Source organism: Prorops nasuta, unplaced genomic scaffold, assembly GCF_024137725.1.
Source record: "Prorops nasuta isolate Cenicafe-Biocafe unplaced genomic scaffold, Cenicafe_Pnas_1.2 PNAS00015, whole genome shotgun sequence".
In the NCBI taxonomy this organism is placed as follows: Eukaryota; Metazoa; Arthropoda; class Insecta; order Hymenoptera; family Bethylidae; genus Prorops; species Prorops nasuta.
The window spans coordinates 4,428,663-4,452,882 of NW_027116812.1; the positions used below are offsets into that span (position 1 = coordinate 4,428,663).

At 31.2% G+C, this 24,220-nt stretch overlaps 4 protein-coding genes across 6 annotated transcripts; 2 read left to right on the forward strand and 2 right to left on the reverse strand.

Moving 5' to 3' along the window:
* Nucleotides 1-547: 547 nt before the first annotated feature.
* Nucleotides 548-6,269, reverse strand: Vha16-1 (Vacuolar H[+] ATPase 16kD subunit 1). Of its 2 annotated transcripts, XR_010823532.1 has the most exons (4): nucleotides 5,950-6,269; nucleotides 4,289-4,478; nucleotides 3,194-4,004; nucleotides 548-2,999 (listed from the first exon to the last, which is right to left on the reverse strand). XR_010823532.1 is itself a non-coding variant. In XM_066736742.1 (3 exons), exons 1-3 carry the CDS (start codon nucleotides 6,032-6,034, stop codon nucleotides 3,800-3,802), a joined length of 480 nt encoding a protein of 159 aa, XP_066592839.1. In that variant the 5' UTR covers nucleotides 6,035-6,269; the 3' UTR covers nucleotides 548-3,799. The 2 variants fall into 2 exon arrangements, 1 of the variants encoding a protein (XP_066592839.1); XM_066736742.1 differs by having other exon boundaries at nucleotides 548-4,004.
* On the forward strand, nucleotides 4,485-9,481 carry LOC136779243 (uncharacterized). Of its 2 annotated transcripts, XM_066736736.1 has the most exons (4): nucleotides 4,485-5,155; nucleotides 7,039-7,849; nucleotides 7,927-8,426; nucleotides 8,501-9,481. In XM_066736736.1, the coding sequence occupies exons 2-4, from the start codon at nucleotides 7,574-7,576 to the stop codon at nucleotides 8,862-8,864; spliced, it is 1,140 nt and encodes a 379-aa protein (XP_066592833.1). In that variant the 5' UTR covers nucleotides 4,485-5,155; nucleotides 7,039-7,573; the 3' UTR covers nucleotides 8,865-9,481. The 2 variants fall into 2 exon arrangements, with proteins under 2 accessions (XP_066592833.1, XP_066592832.1); XM_066736735.1 differs by lacking the exon at nucleotides 4,485-5,155 and having other exon boundaries at nucleotides 6,474-7,849.
* An 88-nt stretch (nucleotides 9,482-9,569) lies between these two features.
* Nucleotides 9,570-13,477, reverse strand: LOC136779239 (glomulin-like). Its single transcript, XM_066736723.1, has 6 exons — nucleotides 13,328-13,477; nucleotides 11,081-12,790; nucleotides 10,708-10,899; nucleotides 10,250-10,593; nucleotides 9,939-10,154; nucleotides 9,570-9,856 (listed from the first exon to the last, which is right to left on the reverse strand). Exons 1-6 carry the CDS (start codon nucleotides 13,449-13,451, stop codon nucleotides 9,821-9,823), a joined length of 2,622 nt encoding a protein of 873 aa, XP_066592820.1. The 5' UTR covers nucleotides 13,452-13,477; the 3' UTR covers nucleotides 9,570-9,820.
* A 5,059-nt stretch (nucleotides 13,478-18,536) lies between these two features.
* LOC136778938 (putative leucine-rich repeat-containing protein DDB_G0290503) lies at nucleotides 18,537-24,212 on the forward strand. Its single transcript, XM_066736135.1, has 8 exons — nucleotides 18,537-19,670; nucleotides 19,746-19,965; nucleotides 20,043-20,233; nucleotides 20,342-20,455; nucleotides 20,557-22,956; nucleotides 23,042-23,241; nucleotides 23,330-23,576; nucleotides 23,649-24,212. Exons 1-8 carry the CDS (start codon nucleotides 19,203-19,205, stop codon nucleotides 23,697-23,699), a joined length of 3,891 nt encoding a protein of 1,296 aa, XP_066592232.1. The 5' UTR covers nucleotides 18,537-19,202; the 3' UTR covers nucleotides 23,700-24,212.
* Nucleotides 24,213-24,220: the final 8 nt, after the last annotated feature.

The following is a 24,220-nucleotide window of genomic DNA, read 5'->3' on the forward strand; positions in this document are numbered from 1 at the left end:
ATTTTTAATCGGCCATATACATTAAAATGATAAAAACAGTCTTTTATTACCTTTATCAATAAAAGTCCCTCTAGGGGGGATCGTTCTTTTACACCACTTACCATTCCTTACTTGTTAGACTCATTTTAGTACATATTACCGATATATACTTAAAAATATTTGATTATCTTTAAGTAGCTTCTATCAATGTTTAATGATGTTGCGTCACAGGAAAAAATATTTTGCGTTATATATATATATATATATATATAAACAATGCTAAAATTTATTTTCATTACTTTCTGCTGTACATAAAATCATTAATCACGGCAATGAAAAACGATTTTGATTCATTCATTCGTGTAAACATCAGCTTCTGTCATCAAAAGCGTGTCATTCTGTAATTAGAGCGTAGAATTGTTCTAAAAGTCTGAAATCAAAAATTAGGAAGGGGTCCTTTTCTTCGAATTTTAGACAAATTTTTAGCATTTTCATCGTATACCCATTGTCATGTAAACGTTATAAAATTAGCTTCATTTAAATTTAAATAATAAAAAAAGAACTAGCATTTAAATCTGCTCAATTTTCCAACTAATTGAGTAATTTATTATTTATAATAATAATAATAATATAAGCAACTTATAACAATATGATTTCCTCTTATGTATACCAACATCCTACAGGTTTACATTTTGAACGAACATATTGACAAATAACAGCATATAGCGTGACGCCAAAAATGATTAACTATGGTATATTATAATACTAAATATATATATATATATACTATATATGTACAGAGAGATTTGCTTAAGACTTCATCCTGAAATATTTTCTTTAATTTTAAGGATACACAAAAATGACAGCATAACGTTAACTGGCTCGGTGAGTTTTATACGTAGACTATATGGCTGAGAGATTATTATTGCTCCATTTTCTCGAAATCTAGTGACCACGTACACTTTTTCTAATTGGAGCTTATTATTTTTCTTTGCATATTCTAGCAGTTGTATTCAAGTGCAATTCGAAACTCTATATTAATAGATTAATTCAAAATTATGTGATATTTGAATTAGTAAAATATACACCTATGTAATATTTTGAAGTCTTATACTTCAGAAATGGTTAACTGATTTAATACATTAATGCAGTGTTTTGAACTGCTTTCAATGTAACTTACAAGAATATGCAATGAAATTAATAAACTTAAATTGAAAAAGTGTAGCAGATTTTGAGATTTTGAAAAAAAGGACCTTGAATATAAAATTTCAGGATAAAGCCTTAAGTGGTTCATTCTGTACATCGTCAAGGGCGAGCAAACGCTTTTTTAAAACATGAAACTATTTCAAAACACTCTATCTGTTCATTTAATATCAACATTATTATAATACGCCCTCCACGTGATACTAACTAGACTTTAATCGAATGATCTTCATGCTAATTGTTTGTTTTATATATATTTATATATATATACATTCATGTATACTGCCATGCAAAGACAGATAGAGGCATCTGACAAAAACAAAGTTTTGAGAAAATAAATATTATTTAAAATCTATATTTATACAGATAAAGTTTTCAGGCCTTGCCTTTATGGTGCAACAGTACACCTTAATGTACCAGAATCTCGTATAATCTAAGAAACGCAATTTTTGCAGATTCGGCTTTCTGTCGTAGTAGGCAGTATAAGCGTGCACAAGTTTATCGATGCTATACACATATAGAGAATTATAAGTACAATTATTTCAATTTTCACTTTCCATTGTGCCAGTCACTCAAAATGAAATATACGCGGTAGCTTGTTTTTCTTTTCTATTTATGATGAGGCCGACGCGTGTCATTTGAAGATATGATTAAGATCATTAATTGATCACACATTGATAACGTACTTTACAATACCCCTCTCCCCTTCTTTCACCTATATAAATTAAACTAAAACTTTTCATCCATGAAGATAGTGATGCTGGTAGTGGCAATATTCGATAAATTATTTGTTACCGTAATATTTATTTGACGCATCTCTCTACACGCTGACTATATTTTTTCGTTTCTCTGTCCTTTCCCCGATTTTAATTACTTGTTGCTTCTTTCTTTAGCAGTAAATTAATACTTCAGTTTATATCCATTTGCACCTTCAGATAATAAATTATATTAAAGTAGTTTTAATACGTAGAGGTACTATTGCCGTCACCACCAAAGACTGATCTAAACCCCTTTTCCTTGCCTGTACAAGAAGTCTTCTACTATTAGGTTGTTTTAAATTATTATATGAATATATATAACGCACTGTAAGGTGCTTAATATTGTGTCACGCAACAAACGAAGCTTTTAATATTTTTGGAATGGCAGTACCACATAGGTCGTTTTAGAAAAACAGAAGAGTGTAAGCTGATACACTACGCTATGAAGGGGAGAGAGACAGAAAGATAGAGCAGGTCGGAGGATTGTTTAAACGGAAGCGAATTATTGGTAAGAGAATATTTAGGGCAACTACAGGCATATGTATATACATAGTGACATTGAATGTGATCGAAATGTCAGTACCTAGTTCGCAAAATGCATACAAAAATTTTTCGATCAAGCAAGAAGAAATATGTAGAATAAGGAAAACAAAATTGAATAAATATACGTAAAGAATATAGAATGTAAATTGAGGCTCGGTAAGACAAGAACAGAAAGTAGAGATGGATGAGAGATTAGTAACAGTCAAATGATAAAAAACAAATCTTTTTCATCCTGCTGCTTAATTAAATATAAGATCAGAATCCGATTGATGCATGCTTGAAATATTTTAAATCAACTTAACAGTTACATTCTTGCTATGTACGATGCAAGCTTAGCGTACTTTCATTTGTCACGTGAAAAAAACTGTCTTTGTCCATCGTATCCAAAGATCATCAGGACAGAAAGAATGTAAAGTTAAAACCATCGTCTCCAACTCTCTGTCCTTGTTTATCTTCTCACTGCCAATACCGAATCTATTATCCATCTCTTCTTATCCTTTTTCTTCTCCTTGGAATCTAAAAGAATAAAAATAGGAAAAGGTTCTATTGTCCAGAGTTACAAATACATTCATTATTCAGCGTAAAAGTGATACTGATCAATAACTATTTTTGTTCCAATTCGTCCTCGATGTTAGAGAGAATTTGTGTTTATTACAAATTTAATTTCATCAAAGAATATCAGTAATCACTGTCACGCCTTCAGAGCTTACCTGGAAAGTTTTGTACGAAAACTCGAGTAGTTGTGATAAGTATCAGTTATAGGCAGCAGATGGTTGAAGACAATTTTTATCACTGCCACGTTCAATACGAATATTAGTATTCTACACTCGTCATTGATCAGTCCCTTCATTCTGTACAATACATTTACAATGTTGGTACTATTAACCTAAGCCTAACAACGAAAATTTTTTGTGTACAGGCAAGAAAATAGAATCTAGATCAGTTTCTAGCGATAACGCGATATCACTCTGCGTATCAGACTATTTTATTCGATTATGCTTTAATTTAATTTTCCGAGGATGCAAATAAAGTACAAATTTTGGTATTTAAAGACGTTATTTATTTTTTACTAAAAAAAAGAGAAGCAACAAGTAAGAGAGGGAAAATGCCTGATCTTTAAATGCTTTGAACGCTAATAAACCGACTTGAATAAAAATTACAGAAAGATATAAATATGAGATGACGCAGAGGTATGCGTAGAATAACGTGTGTGTACGATTAAGTAAAATGTCGAAACAGGTTGGTAATAGTTGTAATAGTCGGGGAGCGTTGTTGGTTGCAGGCGACAATTCTTTGCGTTTCTGCAGTTGAACTATTTACTTGGTGTACAAGTAGATGGCGACGATGAGACCGTAAAGACCTAATACCTCCGCGAAGATGAGGATAAGGATCATACCGACGAAGAGACGAGGCTGCTGCGCAGTACCTCTAACACCAGCATCACCGACTATGCCTATAGCAAAACCGGCTGCTAGTCCAGAGAATCCTACGGATAATCCAGCACCTAAATGGATGAACCCCCTGGGGAAAAAACAATTCTATAAGATTCTAATGACAATAACAAACCAGCTATAAACATGCCTATGTTATCGACCGAGTATTTTGCACAACTTCGATTTCTGAACTCGCACATGAAGCATATCGTCCACCTGTTCAGTTTTATTCGTTTCATTCTACCTCCTACGCCTTTGCAATCAAAATAGACACATCTCAAATCTCTCAATAAGAGCCGAAACGCCGAACCTGGGGCAAATGCTTCACAGTCGGTACAAAGCTCAAGGATCAAATTGGATCAATAAACTTACTTGTACAAAGGGTAGTTCGAAGGTTGTTCGAGACTACCAGCGATAAGAACCGCTACTACTAGACCATAAATGGCAATAATACCAGCCATGACAACAGGAATGATGGATTTCATGATAAGCTCTGGCCTCATGACAGACATCGCTGCGATTCCTGTGCCAGATTTTGCTGTGCCATACGCCGCTCCCAGAGCTGTAAAATAAATACTTAAATTAAAATTTGTTGCTTCACTACAGAAACTAATTGTTATCATTGTTTCGCCAGCCGGCCCTTTCGTTATTGTCAATAACATTTTTTCAGGATGATTGGATCAGTGTAAAATATAATTGGAATAGTGTAAAAACGATCAGGTATGAATGAAGTGATTGTTCGATGGTTTGATTGTAGGCGCGCGTTCCGCCCAAGCTGGAGTAGCCAGTCACATGATTCTCACGTTGGCAGTCACATGATGACAATCATGTAAGTTGCGTCCCGTGAGTAGTGGGGGCGTGGCTCCCAACACGATTTCGATTTTCCCCATGAAAATCGATCAATCCCATTCGTCCTGTATTGATTTTCACAGATAATACCGAATCTCATTTTGTAGGTTATGTGAGAAACTACTGGTTAAAAGTTCGGATGAGTGCTTTGTCAGGTCCAAGATTTCTTTTTTCCACTCTACGACTCTTAAATCGGCAAGATTTCATTCGTCGATGGATCCTCGTGTTCCTCAAGATTGAAACGGGCTCCCTCTTTCTCTCTCTTACTCTCTTTCTCCCTTGATGTGTATGTGTGTTAGCCCGTTCATTCAAGAGGACTCTGGCGCACACGAGAAAAGGGATTCGTATTGATTTCCTCGATAGGACTGACGCTCAGAACTGCTGAAACAAGTAAACTTTTACGCCTTTTAATATCCCAATACTATTCATGAGATTCCCACAATTTATCCCTAATGTTTATGTTTTATACGTATGTAGTACACATAGCATATAAATAGATATTTGAAAATGCGATCGTTACAACCAATAAAACTGGATACATTTATCCAAAGTCGTGGTATCGTGAAAACGTGTTCATCGAGGTCAACGTTACGAAATAACTCTGGCGACCTGCAAACACTGAACGTGCCTCTCAAACCTTATGATACAAACGAAACCCTTTGGTTCAGGTTTTCGGCACATTGCGAAATCTATGTCTACGTGCCGAGAGGAAAATGGCGTTCTCAAAAATTAAGCCAGTATTTTTACCGAGTTCCCTCTCGATGCACACATATATTTATGTACCATGTCACCAAATCGGCCAATTGATCGTGATTGACAAGGGTATTTGGTCGATTTCCTCGTCAGCCAATCGGTGTGGCTCTGGTATAGCTGTGTAAGAAAAGGAACGATTTCGGATGGAAGTTTAGCGCGGAAGTCGCACTGACCGAATCATGTGACGAGGTGTATCGAGGCTATATCGTATACCTTGACGAGGAAAATCATATGTTCCATTGGCAAGGTGAGAGCGAGATCTCGTATACGATGGATTGACTAAAGAAAATACATCGAGATGATTTATGAAGGGTGTGCATAGTTGAGAAAAATGGGTGACCGATCGAAGTTTGAGAAGTGGCCAAAGGTAGGGTGAGGGGAGGTGAAGGGGGAATGTAGAGAGAAGGTTGGTAAGTTGTGAAAAGACTCACCGGAAAATATTATGGCAGAGGCGGCACCCATAACTCCGAAGAAGGGCCCGTAAATTGGGTTCGTTTCCGACAGTGGTTGGCTCATTTTGTCGTTTTGGAGTCTTACTGCTGTTGGTGAAACGAACGAGGAACTGGAGTATGTTTTTACAGGTTGTTGAATCCCGGACCTTCGGATACAATGTTCCCGCACTCACTTCACTAAACTAGTGCTAGTGTGCCACTGTCAAATATGGCCTACCGTGAACCGTCACCGTGCGTAGATAGAGTGGCTGCTAGCTGGTCGTGGCGGTGGCGGCGGTTCGGTTCGGTCGGTTCGGTTGTGGGCTTTGATCGCTTTGATAGGCTTTGACTTGACTGGCGGCGCGGGTCATGTGACGACGGCTGCGGCCGATGAGTCTGACAGGAAATGGAAGTCTGCTACTACATCCCGACTCGCTACTCGTTTTTCCATTGGCTCATCCTTGTCTGTAATTTAGTACTCAGCCAATCCCGTTCCTCCACTCATACCCACTTCCTCGCATCAAACACCCCCATTGGACTATTCTTCCTCCAAGCTTTGCGCATACTTTCTGCCATTTTTCACCGCGTGATATGCATTTCCTGCTCTGCCCTTCCTTCTATTTCTCTTCTTATTCACCGCGCCTATATTCTTATGAAATTTCTTCTCTTATCATGAACTTTAATATTTGTCGTATTCTTTCTTTGCTGAATATTTTTATCAATTTTACAAATATTGTTTTCTTACTCATTCATGCAACGCAAGATATTGTAAAACTTACAGCTGATTTTCTTTCATAAACACGTTGCATTTTTTTATCAGTAAAAAATTCTGTTTCAACCAATGGGGAAAGAAGAAGAGATACTTAAACGAACTTAGCCAATCGTAACAATATTCTTCTATCACATGTAGCACTTGTGATTGCTTGTGATTATCATACTTTGCATTTCATTAAACGATTGAATAACGTCTCTATTGATTATTTTAATGGAATAAAGAATGGAATAAGAAAAATCAATGTTTTCTCAATAAAATAAAAAAGATTTAAGAGATTTTAATTTCAATTTTAATTCAACTTGTTATATTTGTAGCTTTCATTCCTTTCATCATAAACGCGTGTGTGTTATAAGGTTGGTATATATAGAAAGTATATGGACTTGAGTGTGGAACGAAATTTACTGTGTGGGTGTAATGTTTAAGCATTCACACCAGTAAACACCACAGTCTCCACAAAAGTATGTATATATATAGATTCAGCTTTGTTGAGTTTTTCGTAGTTTCGTAGCGTAGTGTTGGTTAGGAGCTAGGATAGGATTGGCTACTTGAGCAGTGAGCTGAGTTGAGCTTGGTTAGGTACGTAGGATACAAGATACTACTTGGGTACTTGGTCCGTAGCATTGCAGTCCATTGTAAATGTAAAGCTGTCCTTTTGATTTGTGCTATCTGTTATCAAATTGTCTCCTATATTCGATGAAGGCTTCTTCTGTCAGTAAATGTCGGTATGACACCTCGAAATTTCATTTTCCGTAAGTCTACTTTTTATGCTTTAGACCTGTAAACGTACAAGCGTGAAGCTTGTGAGAACTGTGATTTATTCCTTGCTAAGGAAAATTGAATTTTAAAAATATGATAAGAACGAATTTGGAAGAACCCGTAACAAATGCGTGTCCAAGCAGGGCAATGGTAAAATCGTCAGGAGAAAAATTAATGTTTAAAAATTTTCGATTACGCTTAAGGGGAAATTCCAGCAGAAATGGTTTGACAGATGAATATTTTAAGAATGACGGGAATGAATATAAGTTACCAAATATGCCCGATACTGGAAAGAATTGGAATTTTTTACGAAATTTGAAAAAACGGTTGCATATTAGCAATCTGACGATATGCATGTCACAACAAAAGGTTTGTAGGCCTTAATTTATAATATTTTGTTATATTTCATTATGATTGTAAACTCTTAGATTTATCTTTTTCTTTAGAATATACATAAGTCAACATCTAGACAATCATGCAACAAAGATGAAGATTCAGCTTTAATACATAATGGAATTATGTTAAGTGATACTGGGGATAGTATTTTTTGTGAAGTAGAAGATGATTTTAAACCTGACAATTTTACTTCAAGACATCAAATTGATGAGGAATCAAGTATAAGAGAATGCCAAATGACATTACATACTTCCGTTCCTAGTACAAGCTTAGATCCTCAATTACATGTAGATATTAATAACATGGAAAAACAAGAAAGTGATTTATCAGGACACAATGATGCACTTGTTCAGTCAGTTGGAGAGATAGAGGACCAAAAAACTAATGGAAAGATTATAGGATCTAATGTTAAAGCAAGTTTAACAGGAGAGTTATTAAAGCTTACCAAATATGGCTGGTATTGGGGTCCACTCTCAGGTGATGAAGTTGATTCTAAATTTTTACCCGAACCTGATGGTGCATTTTTGGTGAGGGATTCATCAGATGATAGGTTAGTGACTAATAACTTATTACATATTAATAATTGATACTGAATATAATTAATAATGTATATTTTCTTTCTAGGTATTTGCTAACCCTCAGTTTCAAGTCTTCTGGTAAATTACTTCATACACGAATAGAGCATAAAGGAGGATTGTTTTCTCTGTGGGATGAAGGAAGTAATAAAGGCTTTGCTTCAGTTCCTGCTCTTATTAATCACTCTATGAAATTTAGTCAATCTGGCGTATGTTGTTACTCAAGATCTAGAAATCCTGCAAACCCATCGTTTCCAGTGAGATTAATAAAACCAGTTAGCCGATTTACCGAAGTCAGAAGTTTACAGTACCTCTGTCGATTTGTTATTCGTCAAAATATTAGATATGATAATATACACAAGCTGCCTTTACCAAAAAGCATAACAAGTTACATAGAAGAAGCGTGTTTCTGAGATTAGGAATTTCAAATCTTGGAAACTTTTGTTGATAATTCAATATTTAACTTTTATTTTCATTATTACATTTGTAAATATTATTTTTTTATAGTATAATTACAGCTGTTTTTATATCATATATTAGACATCAGAGGAAATTTTTACCAGCAAATTATTATAACAATTATGATACATGTTTATAGTTTTGATTCTATGATATACATGTATTTTTTTATAAAACTAGGCTGTTTCGCAATAGGCTAAAATAAGTAGTTGTTGATAAACAGATCTTACATTTTTGCAACTAATGAGACTGAAATAAATACAGCTATAAAAATAAGAGCTGGCTTGCTAATTTAAGCAATAAAGTAAAAAATCATTAAGAGAAGGAAAGGTTGCAATAAAATTCTTCAAAATTAAATTGAGACCAATGTAACAAATTGAATTTGGCTAAAACATTTTGTAAATAGTATTATTACATAAATAATTAGAATCCTAAAGAAATAAAAATACCATTGAACTTAATTTAGTTAGAAACGTAATGAAAATTGCGTAAAAACAAAAAAATTGTTATTTTAAACTAAATTATTGAGGAGTATTAGACATCATACAAGTAAATTGTTCTTAAATATTTATACAAATAATGTAATTGAATTATATGTACACATTTTTATTATTCTTTTTATACATATACATTTTTATTTATAGTATAAATTTTTTGCATTTAAATTTTTTTTAAGTCATAGAATCATTTATGTAGAGAATTTCTGTGGTGAAAGGCTGTGCAGATATATTTAATATTGTAAGTTTGTAAAAAACTTAAGCTCAAATATACTCAATTTATTGAATTTATTAGAATCAATGAGACTGTAAGGATATTTTTTATTGGCGTCTACAAAGTTGTTGAGTTTTTAAAATTCATTGATGAAAAATAACTTTCTTCTTTTGAAAATTCTGTTTTTATATTCTTGAATTTATCTATTCCAACTTAGGCCCAGTATATTACGTGCCTAATATGAAAAAAACTTATTATTAATACTGTTTATGTCTTATTTAAAAAAAAATATTCAATAGCAATAGAAAAAATATTACCGTTACAAATGCTGCGCTAGCTCGTTTAAAGGTTTCGTCTGACGGGAGTATGTCAGTGGTTGCTGAAAATACTGCATGGATTTGACTAGCATCATCAATTCGCCTTTCTAAAAATTTCCATGTTTGCATGTGGTCTTCACTATTATCCTGTAGCATGTACAATTCAGTAGCTTTATATATACCTGCTAAAATTACTCTTCTAGTATACCAGTCGAACTAAAAATCAGATAAAAGTTATGAGGCAATATTGAAGGATATATTATTAGAATACTTATAATCAAATATACTACTTCATTATTCATAAAACTTACATCGACTGACCTATCTCCGGCATAGTAACAGATATCATCGGACAACGTTAACAAATTAGCTAAAAATGTTGGAACATTATGTGGTAACGACATAAGTGCTAAAGCTTGTGGCCATGTATTTTTATACGGAATTAACATTCTAAGCCTAATTTCTACAGCATCACGTATTTGGACCTCAGTAGGTTTCTTTTCGTCCGAAAAATTTTCCTTCATTCTTTCCGCCTCTTCTTTCATTATTTTGTTTAATTCACTATTACAACAAGCATAAAAATACTGTACTAGTTCAGCACCTCCCTTTTGAAACATTCCATGAATTATGCCAGGGTAACCAACAGATTCAGCACCTTAATTGTATAAATCTTGATTAAATTGTTAATTTTGCATAGATGAATTGATTTAAGTAATAATTTTGAAAATTTTTAAATCCTTAATTTTTAACTGAACTTTTTCATAATTACCAGCGCTGATTGCTTCCTGACTCCATCCAAAGTCATTGACATATTTCAATGATGCTGTAAGAATTTTTGTTTTAATGTTTTCTTCATATTCTTTATCAGATTCATTTTTGTGCTCTGTCGTTGTGCTTTGACTATTACTACTATCAGGTGTGTCTACATTCAATGATCTTGAAGTTGCTATGAATCTAATACCTGATAAAAAAAAAGGCATACTTAAAAATTTATTATTTCATTAAAGACTACTACACTTATTATATAAAATAGGCATAAAGGTAATGAATAATAAAACTAAGTAAGAATTATGGATGTATTTCTTAATGCAATAATCGTAAAAAGTACAATTTTGATTTCATTTATTGATTTTCAATTATACATTCTTTAACTCTAAATAAAATGCTTTCCATCACATCAAGGCCACTTAGTGCTTGAAGTACAATTTGAAATTTTTGAGCAACAGGCATTGGTGGTAATTGTTCACCACCAACGATTAGAGAAACTCTTTTGTCTAATGGTTTAAATTCATTAGATTTTTTTTCTTGCTCTAATTCGTGTAATTTTCCTTTCCATGCACCTTGACATAAACGTATTCCAGCTTCAATCTGCTCTAAATAATTTCTTTCTAATTCAGGAATCATATCCCATATGCCAGTTTTATTATCAGAATCTTTTAGAATTAAAAATCTAATAAGATTTAAGGAAGTAATGACTTCATCAGATATTTCTACCAAATCAGATTCACTTCCATGTGGTAAAGAGCAGGCTTTCCTCAATAAATATTTCAAATTATTTCCAAGAAAATAAGGAATGGGGGGTGATGTGTCAAGACACTCAATGATGGAAGACTTGAAAATTCCTGTCAATAAACTTAATAAACCTGAATGATGGCTGACTTCATATAAGTATTTTAAAACATAATATCTTGCTTCCATATTAAATAGCTCCATGTAACTTCTAAAAATAATTAATGCATTGTTTCGATGTTTCTCATGCTGACAAAAAATCATTATGTTGTTGATGCTGACAAGTAATTCTGTATATATTTTAATTTCCAACATTTGAACATTAATAAAATGCTTCTCAACCAGACTGAATATATGCTCCATAAAAATAAAAGCTTTATGCAAAAGTACATTTTCTTCACTTTGTAAAAATTTTTTTATGAAATACAAACTTGAAGTGAATATATAATTTGGATAATAAATTTGTGGAACTATTTCCCAATATGAAGTTATGATAAAAAAATAAAAATTAGCAAAAGCCAAAGTTGGAATAGTGTCTGTCACTCGAAGGGTATAATTTTCTTCTTCAAATTCTGTAATATCGTCCTCTGCAATAGCTTTTTCTTTTTTTGTTCTATTTAATCCTCTCGCTTTTAAAACTGCAATATTCAAATACTGCATTACATTACCAGTTAATTTACATATATAGCTTAAGTGCCTCTTTATTATTATCAAATCATTGTTGGTAGATGACATTAAAATAATTGGATCTATATGAGAGAAAGGTTGCCCAAATAAGAACAAGAGCAGATTCATGATGTTTGCTCTAAATTCTTTTAAATCAATTTCATTTGCATGTTTTAAGGAGGTCTCTTTCACAAAAGGATCTACAAATTGGAGAACTACTAGATATATATTTATTATTCTTCTAGTTGCAGGATCAATTTGTTTACATGAGTCCTTTTTATTCAAGATTCTATTTTCATTTTCAGGAATGGGTAAACTATCAGAATAAGATTTGATGGTACAAGTACACCATCCAATAGCCAGTGACTTCTTTCTTAATTTCTGTAGAATCTTTGCTAGTGGCTTTAATATTTCACAAAACCTTGTATCATCACCATTTTCATATTCAGTATACTCTAATAATTCCAGAACTAATTCAGATGGATTACACATTTCCACCAAGCGATCCAGAACCTTTTTACAACATTCAAACAAGTATTTATTATTCTTCTCATTTTCTAATGTAAGATGTGAAGTTGCTATAGAAACAATAATTTCTGATGATTCTTCTATATCATTTAGATTGCTTGGGACAAAGAAATCTAACACTTTTTGAAATTCTTCGTTTTTCAAACAATCTGAAATCTCATCAGTAAATTTGGTTTTAAAATGATCTGATATTGATTGTGACATTATTACACATACAAACTTCAACTTTTTGATATCAACATAACCTTCTATATGGTCTTAAATATCACCAGAGCAATTATATACATGTATGGTAAATTTGACAGTTATCTGTCAAACATTAGCCAACTTTCAAATAGCTGTACATAACGACGTAAATATTACACAATACATTCCAAGTTTTTACACCAACAGATTCAAAAAGATGTGTTTAAGGTTATAAATACATTAGAACCAGAAATAATTTGAAACAGAACATGCCTTAGATTTTACACACTAATCAGAAATATCGCATTTATAATTTCATTAATATTAAAGTAATGTTTGGTGACAATTATTTTTAGCATAAAGCAAGATAGCGGCTATACGAAATGTCAAGTACAAGCAGCTTAGAATTTTTCACAAGACATGAATGCCATCATTAAAAACGTCATAATGTGGTAACATACGTATATGGACAGTTTATTGAATATCTCATATTTACTTACCACTAATTGAAAAACTTCTTCTTAACAAAAATATACTACGCATAGCCATTTCTGTTAACTTGTATGTACAAAGAAACAAGATTAATAATACATATAAGTTAGAGCACTCGTTACAAGAGCGCATTTATTTTTCACAGGAGTGCCTACATATCAACTAAGTAAAAGTTACGAGTAAACCATTATTTGAATAGATGGAGCTGCTTGATAATTAAAATCAGTTTTATTATAAATGAAAAAAAAACTATTTTATTACATTATTACAATTGTTATTACAAATTATTAGGGAATTGAATAGAAGCTTAATTATCTTACCATCATTTAGAATGAAATACTGAATACATTTTAAAATACTAAGAAAATCATTGAATCAATTATTATAGTTTGTATAAATAATTAATTGAATAATAATTCATCTTTGCACTCGAGAGACGGCTATCAGTTGCTATTTATCGTGAAGTGACTGAATAGCTGACTTGTCCGTGAGCAAAAGGATAAATATTAAAAACGTATATGTGCGTGTATATATATATATATATATATATATATATACAGCATAATGTAATGTTACTTTAAAACTTATTAAGTACGTTTATTAATAAATGATAAAGAAAGATATGTTTAATGACGATCTAATATGGGTCTAATATATATAACAGTTATGTGATGATGATTGACATTATAAGCACATCAAATTCACATGAAATTGGTGTTCCACTTTCTAAATACAGGATTTTTAGATTTTAACAACTATTTTAAATATAGCTCATATAAAGAAAAAAATCCATTAGGATTACGAAATTAATAAGGGTTTAAATAATAAATTTAATTTGATTTATATAATTAATTTAGTAATCTGTCTATAGTCCCAAATTAATTGTTATCTGTTAATTTTGAAAGAGCTGTTGAAACCCTACTTAAAATCTTTAAGAAAAAATATTTAGAAAATAAGATATAAATTTCATGTGAATTTGACACATTAATGATGCCAGACGTTTTTATAACTTTAACATTAGTTCCAAATTCTCCTGGCCGCTAGAATGTATTTCTTCATAATTTATTGACTAAGCATGAACTTTAAAATGACATTACTTTGTTTTACGGGCAGCTTCTGAAGAACTATCATTAAAATTGCAGTTTAGATTATACTTAAATGTCTAAAATTTTATTAAAATCTATAACTTCGGCCGAAAGATACCGAAATTTATCGGTAAGAGTTCCAACGAATTTTATTGGTTTACTTGGGTCTATTGGTGCTGTATGACATAGTAGAAATCAGGGTTAAATTGGGGTTAAGACAATACATCAATGTGCGTTCAAATTTATTTACTTCAATTAGTTAACATTCACAAATGACTGTTCTGTGAAGAAAATTTTTACTACATTTTCTAATGGCTTAATTAAAAAAAAATACCGTTTCCAAAAATTATTGATCTACGACGTCATAATGCTTTTATAGTAATAGTTGGAAAGAATGAATCATTCAAGTAGAGTAAATAACCATAATGTGAAAAGTTAAAACATTAATTCATAAAAAATTATTAAACCTAAAAAATAATTTCCAGTCTAAATTTTTAAAAGGTGCCTTTTTACACGTTTGGTAGGAATACTGTTAAAGAGCTCTCCACAATTATGATTAACATGCCATGTATATATTTACTGCCATTCATCCGCTTTAGTACTTTGGCAGCCCCAAATGCACGTAGTTTTATCCTTTGCATCTTTGCATGCGGAAGCTTTTTAAAAAAATAATAAATTGTAAGTAGAAGTCCAAAAACGAACTGCTAGTTAAAAGTAAAAGGTACTCTTCTGTTCCTTATGATTGCATGTGTGTGTGAAATACCTCGTGGCTCGCACAAGGCACACGACCGCACGAACTTACATATGTATGTACTACATACGAAGCAGGCGAGTATGAGTTAAGCGTGCGAAGCAAAAGCGCTGGTCGTTTCAAAGCGATTCCTAAAAGCATCGAAAAATGAAGGGAAAAGCCATACCTGGCGATTACCATACAACATACAACATATGTATGTATATGTATATACAACATGTAGCAAATTCTGCAAAGTGCAGATTCCAGATTTCCAAATGTTTTGAACCCATTGCATTACCGGAACTACGATTACCCCTTTATCAAGGTTGCCAAGTGTAGTACTTTCGGTACTACCGTAGTACCCAAAAGCGACATATCCTATAGCGTAGTACTATTTTGGGTACTACGCTATAGTCGCTGCTGATACTACTGGTCGGCGGAAATACGTCAGAGGGTAGAGACTGTAGAGGGACCGCAATATAGATATTTCTAATTACTAATTTCAAAATACATAATGCATGGTCCGTGAGCCAAGACAAATGTTAGTATATACATACCACAAGTTATAAAGTAATATAAAGAAATAAAGTGACAGTTTTAATCTTACTGACAGCTGATGTACTGATGGTATAAGTGAATAAATAAAGTGACGAAATTTGTAAAATGTACATAAAAATAATTTTTAAAAGTATATAAAGGACTGAACATTTTAGATAAGTATAACAATAAATTTTATAATATAAAATGTAAGATATAAATATTTTGTGGTACTTTGTGGGATTTTATTTCAGATTAAATTATAGTAATGTGTTTACTATGTCACTGTGCTGAGGATGGAGCTATGCAGATTTTCAAAATTAAAATAAAGGAATAGACTAAACATAATGTGGTTATTGTGTCATCGTTGAGATTCAAACTATGTTAATTGAGACGGATAATAAAATAAACGAGTGAAAAAACTGGGTAAATACAATAATAAATAAAGAAGCTGACAAATTAGATATATAATATAAAATGTAAGATATTTTATAGTTTTTTCTGGGATTTTATTTCAGATTAAATTATAGTAATGTGTTTACTATGTCACTACTGAGGATGGAGCTATGTGGATTGAACATTAAAATGAAAGGAATAGATTCACCATATTATGGTTACTGTGTCATCGCTGAGGATCAAACTGTGTTAATTGAGATGAATATTAAAATAAACAAGTCAACACATTGGGTAAATACGATACAAATAAAGAAGCTGACAGATTACATTTGTAATTTCAAATGTAAGATTTTATATAGTACTTTTTGGGATTTTGTTTCAGATTAAATTATTGTAAAGTGTTTACTATGTCAATGCTGAGAATGGAGCTATGTGGATTGAACATTAAAACAAAAGGAATAGATTCACCATAATGTTGTTTCTGTGTCATCGCTGATGAGGATCAAACTGTGTTAATTGAGACAGACATTAAAATAAATGAGTCAGCATTTTGGGTAAATACAATAATAAATAAAGAAAATGACAGAATAGATATATAATATAAAATGTAAGATGTTTTATAGTACTTTGTGGGATTTTGTTTCAGATTAAATTATAGTAATGTACGTGTGTTTACTGTATCACTGCTGAGGATGAAGCTATGTGGATCGAACATTAAAAAAAAAGAATAGGTTCACCATAATGTGGTTACTGTGTCATCGCTGAGGATCAAACTGTGATAATTGAGATGAATATTAAAATAAAGAAGCTGACAGATTAGATATATAATATAACATGTTAGATATTTTACAGTACTTTGTGGGATTTTATTTAAAGTTAATATATGTAAAATAAAATTTTTGTTTTCTTTTTACAATTGTATCTATATTAATTACTATATGTTGCAATCTCTTAAAATTAAGCCTCTGCTTTTATTAGCAAACTAATAGTTCCACACGGCAGTGATGCCAGAATCAAGCTTTTAGCAACAAAAATGAAGATAAGCGCTAGCCAGCAGGAGTATAGAAAATTTAAAGGGAAGCGGTACAAACACAACTATGCCTGGAGAGCATAGGTGTGATTTGGACTTCAGGCAACATTGGCTTTAGAAGAAGAGCGACTACCGCTAACCGTGACATTTTTACGTGTTATCCGTGTGAAGTGGTGCTGCGTTTACCTAAAAACTCAAAGCAAATAAAAATGCTTTTCCTAAATTGATTTGTAATATTGATAAAATGGTCAAATGTAGCCATTAATTAATTAGATTTGGTAATAAATACAGAAAATGCGTTTTATTATAACAAATGAGTTGAGGTAAAATAAACTCAATGTTTTTATATTAATCTGTTAACAAATGCATTTTTTTATTTATTATTGAGTCCAATAAATTAATGGTTATTAAAAAAAAAATTCCTTGTAATGAAAAAAAAAATGAAAAAATTTTAAACTTCACCAAGACTCGAACACGAGCCCACCACATGACAAACGACAACCTTACCACCTGCGCTACAGCGCTCACTTGATGTACCAAGAGCAAAACAGCCTTTTAAAGACTGACTACAATTCTTTCACTAACTCGTCATAAACGATCAAGAATTAGCTGCAATAATAAATACATTTATCTCCACAGCATTATTGCACTAAATTTATTATGTTTTTAATTTGAAGCATACATTTTACATGAAGATACGATACTTTAAGGATGTTCATGCAATACTTTAAATACAAAACTATTCATATGCTGGTTTATCATAGTTATTCGACTACATATAACAAATATTATAATATTACTTAATTAATTTATGATAGTTGAGCATATGAATAGTTTTGTATATAGAGTACTGAATGGTTTTAAATTATCATATCTTCATGCAAAATGTATGCTTCAAATTAAAAACAATAAATTTAGTACAATAATGCTATGTAGATAAATGTATTTATTATTACAGCTAATTCTTAATCGTTTATGACGAGTTAGTGAAAGAATTGTAGTCAGTCTTTAAAAGCCTGTTTTGCTCTTGGTACATCAAGTGAGCGCTGTAGCGCAGGCGGTAAGGTTGCCGTTTATCATGCGGTGGGCTCGTGTTCGAGTCTTGGTGAAGATTAAAATTTTTTCATTTCTTTTTTCATTACAAGGAATTTTTTTTTTAATAACCATTAATTTATTGGACTCCATAATAAATAAAAAAATGCATTTATTAACAGATTAATATAAAAACATTGAGTTTATTTTACCTCAACTCATTTGTTATAATAAAACGCATTTTTTGTATTTATTACCAAATCTAATTTATTAATGGCTACATTTGACCATTTTATCAAAATTAAAAATCAATTTAGGAAAAGCATTTTTATTTTATTTATTCACTTATACCATAAGTACATCAGCTGTCAGATAGATCAAATATTTCTTTATTACACTTTATTTTTCCGTATACTAACATTTGTCTTCGTTCACGCCGTTCACGGTGACAGGCTGTGAATATAATATATATAATTTTTGATATATTACGTTCTGCATTTAAGATGGCTACTGACGTATTTCCGCTGGCAGTACACTTTGTGCAGTCTGCATTCCTTATATCAAAATTCACTTACTATAGAGCGTAGTACTATTCAAGATGGCGGACTTGGCAACCTTGCCCTTTATAGCCTTCACCATGGCCGGTATTCATAAGTCGTTACTTATATTTAAGTCTGACTTAAAGTATCGATTGTCCTTTTTCACCTAACAGTAATAGAAAAAGATAACCTATGCTTAAGTTGGTCTTAAATATAAGTAACGACTATGAATACCGGCCTATAACACACGCCGCCCTTCAATAGTGTGTCGACTGTCGGTCGAGTTGCTCCTATTTGTCATTTTTGCCGCTTGTAGTCGCTTGACTCGCTCGTTACATACATATGTATGTATGATATGCCTATCTTAAATTATCTTAAATCTTAACTTCTATTGGCTCTATTTCCTTTAAAAGTTTAAGGTAACCTTAAAAAGGCTTATGAGCTTTTAAATAAAATCGATTTTTTAACTGGTGTAAAAATTAAAACTGATTATTTAAATGGAATTAAAAGTAGCACAAATTGAAATTATCAATGGACGACAGCTTACATGATTTTAAATCACCAAAAAAAGTACAATCTCTTCTACATGTCACAGAACGCAAAACTACTTTGATTAAAAAGCCGTCAAATAAGAAAACAAAACCAATAATAAATAAAAATCATACAACTAAGAGTACTAGAGGAAATCAACGCTGCAATGAGTTAACACAACCAGCAATTAAGTCATCTTTCTTCAAGCCTAAAACTGAAAATATTTCAGAGGATAGTAACAAAAAAATTAAAGCTTATGTGTGCCCTCTTTGTTTTAAAACAATAAAAGATGAGTCTAGTCATACAATACACATTAAAAGTTGTGCAGCAAGTCTTAAAATTACGACTGCCCAAGTATTAAATGCTATAGAATTGCAAGAAAAACAAATTGCAGAAAGGGAGGCTTTAGGCTTACCTGCTGTGCCACCTTTGCAAGAAAAAAAAAAAAAAACGAAATTAAAGGATTTGGTATGTCAAATATTTGTAATGTATTCCTGACAAGAAGTTATTTGATTAAAAAAATTTTGTTTGATTTTTATATAGGACAGCAACGAAGATTTTAATTATAAGTTAGGCCTTGCACTTTCTAAATCATTGTATGAAACAGAAGAATCAGATGAGTTTCAGCAATTACAGCTTTTAGGCGTTGAAGAAAACTCTATTTTATTAGATACAAATGAGGGAGGTGTTACATTACAAAATTTTGGTTTTAAAACCTCAAAAAATATTAAACCACAAGCTCCAACTCTAAGAGGAAGAAAAAGTACATAAGAACTTTTATTTTACATAAATATACATAATAAAATATATATCTACAATTCAGAAATCTCTTTTGTTTAGAAAAATTACTTGAACCTACAAAATTACAAACTACATCCAATGAAGAAAGAAACCGCCTTTTGACTGAAAAAATATCAGAAGTTTTAATAGATAATGATGATTTTACTCAAAATTGTGGAACAATTAAAAATGAATTGATGGTACAAAATTTGGTATTGAAGAGTCACTTATTGAAAAGCTATCAGCAAAAAGTAAGATTGTTTTACTCTCAAATTTAAAAGTTATTTTATTATTATAAGTAATTAGTTTGTTTTAATAGAAATAATATTTATAATTTTGATAACTTATTTCTCTTCCAGGAAAAGAGATTATGGAATAATGCAAAGTTAGAGTCTTGCTATGAAGACTTTTATGTATCTGATCTGGCAGCTTTTATAATACCTGTAAAAGATGAGCTTGGTGATATCAATTTTGTATGTATTTTACTAATCAAACCAAAATTCTCATGTTTTAAAGGAATAAATTACTGTAATATCAATTGCTGCTTTTCCATTCAAGTTGTATATTTTTGCAGGATGACAATAATAAAGATTATCATCTTAAAGATAGATTAAAAATGGAATTATCTACAGACTTTGAAAGTGAAGAAGAAAATTTAAATATTGATACTGCTAATTCCAGTAATACTCAATTTGTAAATAGCTTAACACGTGATTGGAAGAATATTTTAAATAAGAGCAGTATTAGTGATATAATAATATTTGTAAAAGATGGGAAACACATTTGGGCACATAAATTAATATTTTTTGTGCGTTGCCAAAATATTTTACTGGATACAAAAGAAAATAAAAATCCAAATTTTAGTACAGTTAAAGAACAGCTTTGCTGGATTAATTTTACATATGATTCTGTACTATATTTCTTGGAATTTCTGTATTGTGGTATCATAGAAGATTATAATATTATTGTAAATAATACGAATTTATTATCTGAAATCAGATTATTAGCAAGGAAATATAAGGTGAAAGAATTGTTTGAATATCTAAAAAGAGATAAGACTATCCATACAGATTTAAAAGATGATTGTGCAAATAAAGAATTCTTGAATATTAAGGCAAATAATAACCTTAAATCTCCTGAGATCAATCTATGTAACAGTGAGCAAAAAGTTTTAAAAAATGAAGAACGCAAAGCACTTGTAAAAGAATCTTCAAACAATTTGAATTCAAACTCAGATATCAAAAACTGGGAGAATAATTGTCCAAATATACCAGATAAAGTAGAAGCATCTCCTAATACCAGTGTATGCAATAAAATCACAGGAACTCTAGAAAATGAAGTTTCTGAGGTATTTGTAGAAACATCATCCGGAAATACGATTGTTGAATTCGATATTAAAAACGATAAGAATAATTTATCTGTAAGGGTAAAAGATGATCAAAATGATGCATTATCAGAACATATAAGTATATCTCCTGATCTTTTTGATGATTCTATGAGTATACTTGAAGAAAACAAGAATAGGATATCTGCTTGTATGTCAGAGGATAACAGTAAGCTTATAGAACTAGCAAACTTAATAGAAGAAGAAGCAAAAAACAATGAAAATCCTTCCCGTTTTTCATTTAAATTTGAAAAATCTACTGCAATTAAAGAAACTAGATTATCTTCACATTCTATCGAAACAACAACGTCTTCTAAAGATACAGAGAATATATTGGAAAGCATTAAAATCACTTCACCATTGAAAACTAAAATAGTTAATAACGATGAAAAATATTTGAATACCAGTGAGTATATACAATTGATCCAAAGGTGTAATGCAGATTCCGATGACGAAGAAGCTTACGAAAGATTGTACCGGTGTTATAAGCCAAATTCAAGTACTAAGAAGAAGAGAAGAAATCCATTTAAAAAACGCAGTGAGCTATTTGATATGAGTAGCGGTAGTAGCTCTCAAGATAATAAATCAGAAAAGTTTGTAAAGAAGCGAAGTGCCTTAAGTATGCTAGGTGTAAGACCAAGTACCAATGGTTATCCTCTTAATAATGTTACGTATACTAGAGGATCGCGATCAGTGTCACCTTTTACAGGGGCTGAATTGATAAATGTAGATTCAGATAATTCAGAAGACGAAGAGAGTCAGAGCACTCGTTTGACGTCTAAAAGAAGACGTATAATTGGTGAACCAGAAACTTATCATTCTAATTCAGAAGAGCCTCAATCCGCTGGTTGTTTAAAATATCATGAGGTCATTGTAAGTTGTAGCTCATCAAATTCAGATTCAGATTTATCCGAAGCCTCGACACTTAATTTACCCGAGAATATTTCAGAAGCTGAGGAAGGGCAAGTAGTTGATAAAATTAATTCTACTAATTTTTTAAGAGAGTTAAATGAGATTTCAATGAATCCGGAAAATCGTGCATCGCAAGAAGTTAATAACTCTAATAATGTGTCTACTCCAAATATTTCATGTGACGATAAACAGTTAGATTTAGGTCCTATTTTCATACCTTCTAGTCCAGAATTACTCTTAGAGGATTATGATTTTGATAAAATTATAGAAACTGAAGTATTTCTGGAAAATGTGAGCAAGCATAAAAAGGGTAAAATGAAAACATTAGATAAGTCAATAAGTCTAGGTGATTTGAAAACTTCTGAGAAACGTAGATCCACATTACTTCATAGGGATGCTTTTAACTGTACACAGGATATAAGTAAATGTTCACGTAAAATTGTAGATAGGTCTACCAAATCTTATTCTACCAGACATTTAGGTAGAAAGTCTAAATCTGAAGGAAATTTTTTTACAAATAAAATTAATAATAAAGAAACAGAAGAAACTGATTCTGATAATGATAGTTCATTCGATGAACAAAAATCTTTGAATGATATAGCTTACTCGAAATATATGATTCATCAAAACGATACTATTACCGTTGATTACAATTTAATGTCAACACCAGATCTTCAAGTGAGTCATTATTTTATATATTAACAAGTCTACATAGATTTTTATAACATACAGATTTTTATTATGTGTGCAATGAATTTTACAGAAAGAGATGAAAAAATATGGATTAAAAGCGCATACACGTCCCAGAGCTGTTAAGCTTTTAACGTATATATTTGAAGAATTGTATCCTTTTGCTAATTATGCATTTAATACTGAAACTGAAGAAAAACTATATCTATTAAACACTAAGAGCACACAAAAAGCTAATTGCCGGAGTGCAACTAAGAAATCATTAACAAAAACGTAAGTAGTTTTATTTTTTTAAAGGTCTTATTCAACTGCAAGTTTAGTTACGCAACATTTGTTAGATAATAATGTTCAAATATTACAGCAACGAGAAGAAATCGTTAAATAAAAGGAAAATGAGGACGGCATCGAACGATAACGAAGCTGATAGTAGTATAACTGATAGGATGATAGTCAAAGAGAAATTTTTTCAGTTTTTAAGAGAGAATGAGGACTTGCATAATAACATTTTGCGATTTAATCCAATAAATTTATCATGGTTATTTAATGCTTTAAAAGCAGAAGGTCTAAAGTGTAAACGACATGACCTAATCAAGTTTTTAGATGATCAGGTAAGTTTTTACATAGCTCTGTAATATAAAGCATAATTTCAATTAAATGATTTAACCATTTTGTGATTTCAGTGTATTACTTTTGTTGATACAAAAAAAAACAAAACAAAAAGACATAAATGATTTATATATTATTTTTTTTTATAAAATATTTTTTTTGTACAATTAAAAAAATTAAACTTTTTAATCTCTTTTTTCTTTCCTTCAATAGATTATACTATTGATAGTGATTTTCTAGACATTTTTCATATTCATACTTGAATATTTCTATTTTTGCCGCCTAAAAGCTTCGACTACTAGAATCAGGAAAGAACAATAAATAGTCAAATTTAAACTTAAGATTTCGCGTACACGTAAATAATTTATGATTGAATATATTAATAATAGATCAAATAAGGTAACATTGAACTAATCACTATAATTATAAGGTCACTTGAATCGTAAATTGTACGGGCCAAAGGGGGCAAGTATTAGTTTTTTCGTAATTTAAATTTGAATTCTTACCACTCAAGTCAACTTAAGGATTTCTATGTATACGTTGTATGGTGATTCTATTGAATAACTATTAATAATAGTCATTATTTCTATACGTACAAGTTAAATACTTTTACATATTGTCAATAATTATACGAAGACAAGAAGTT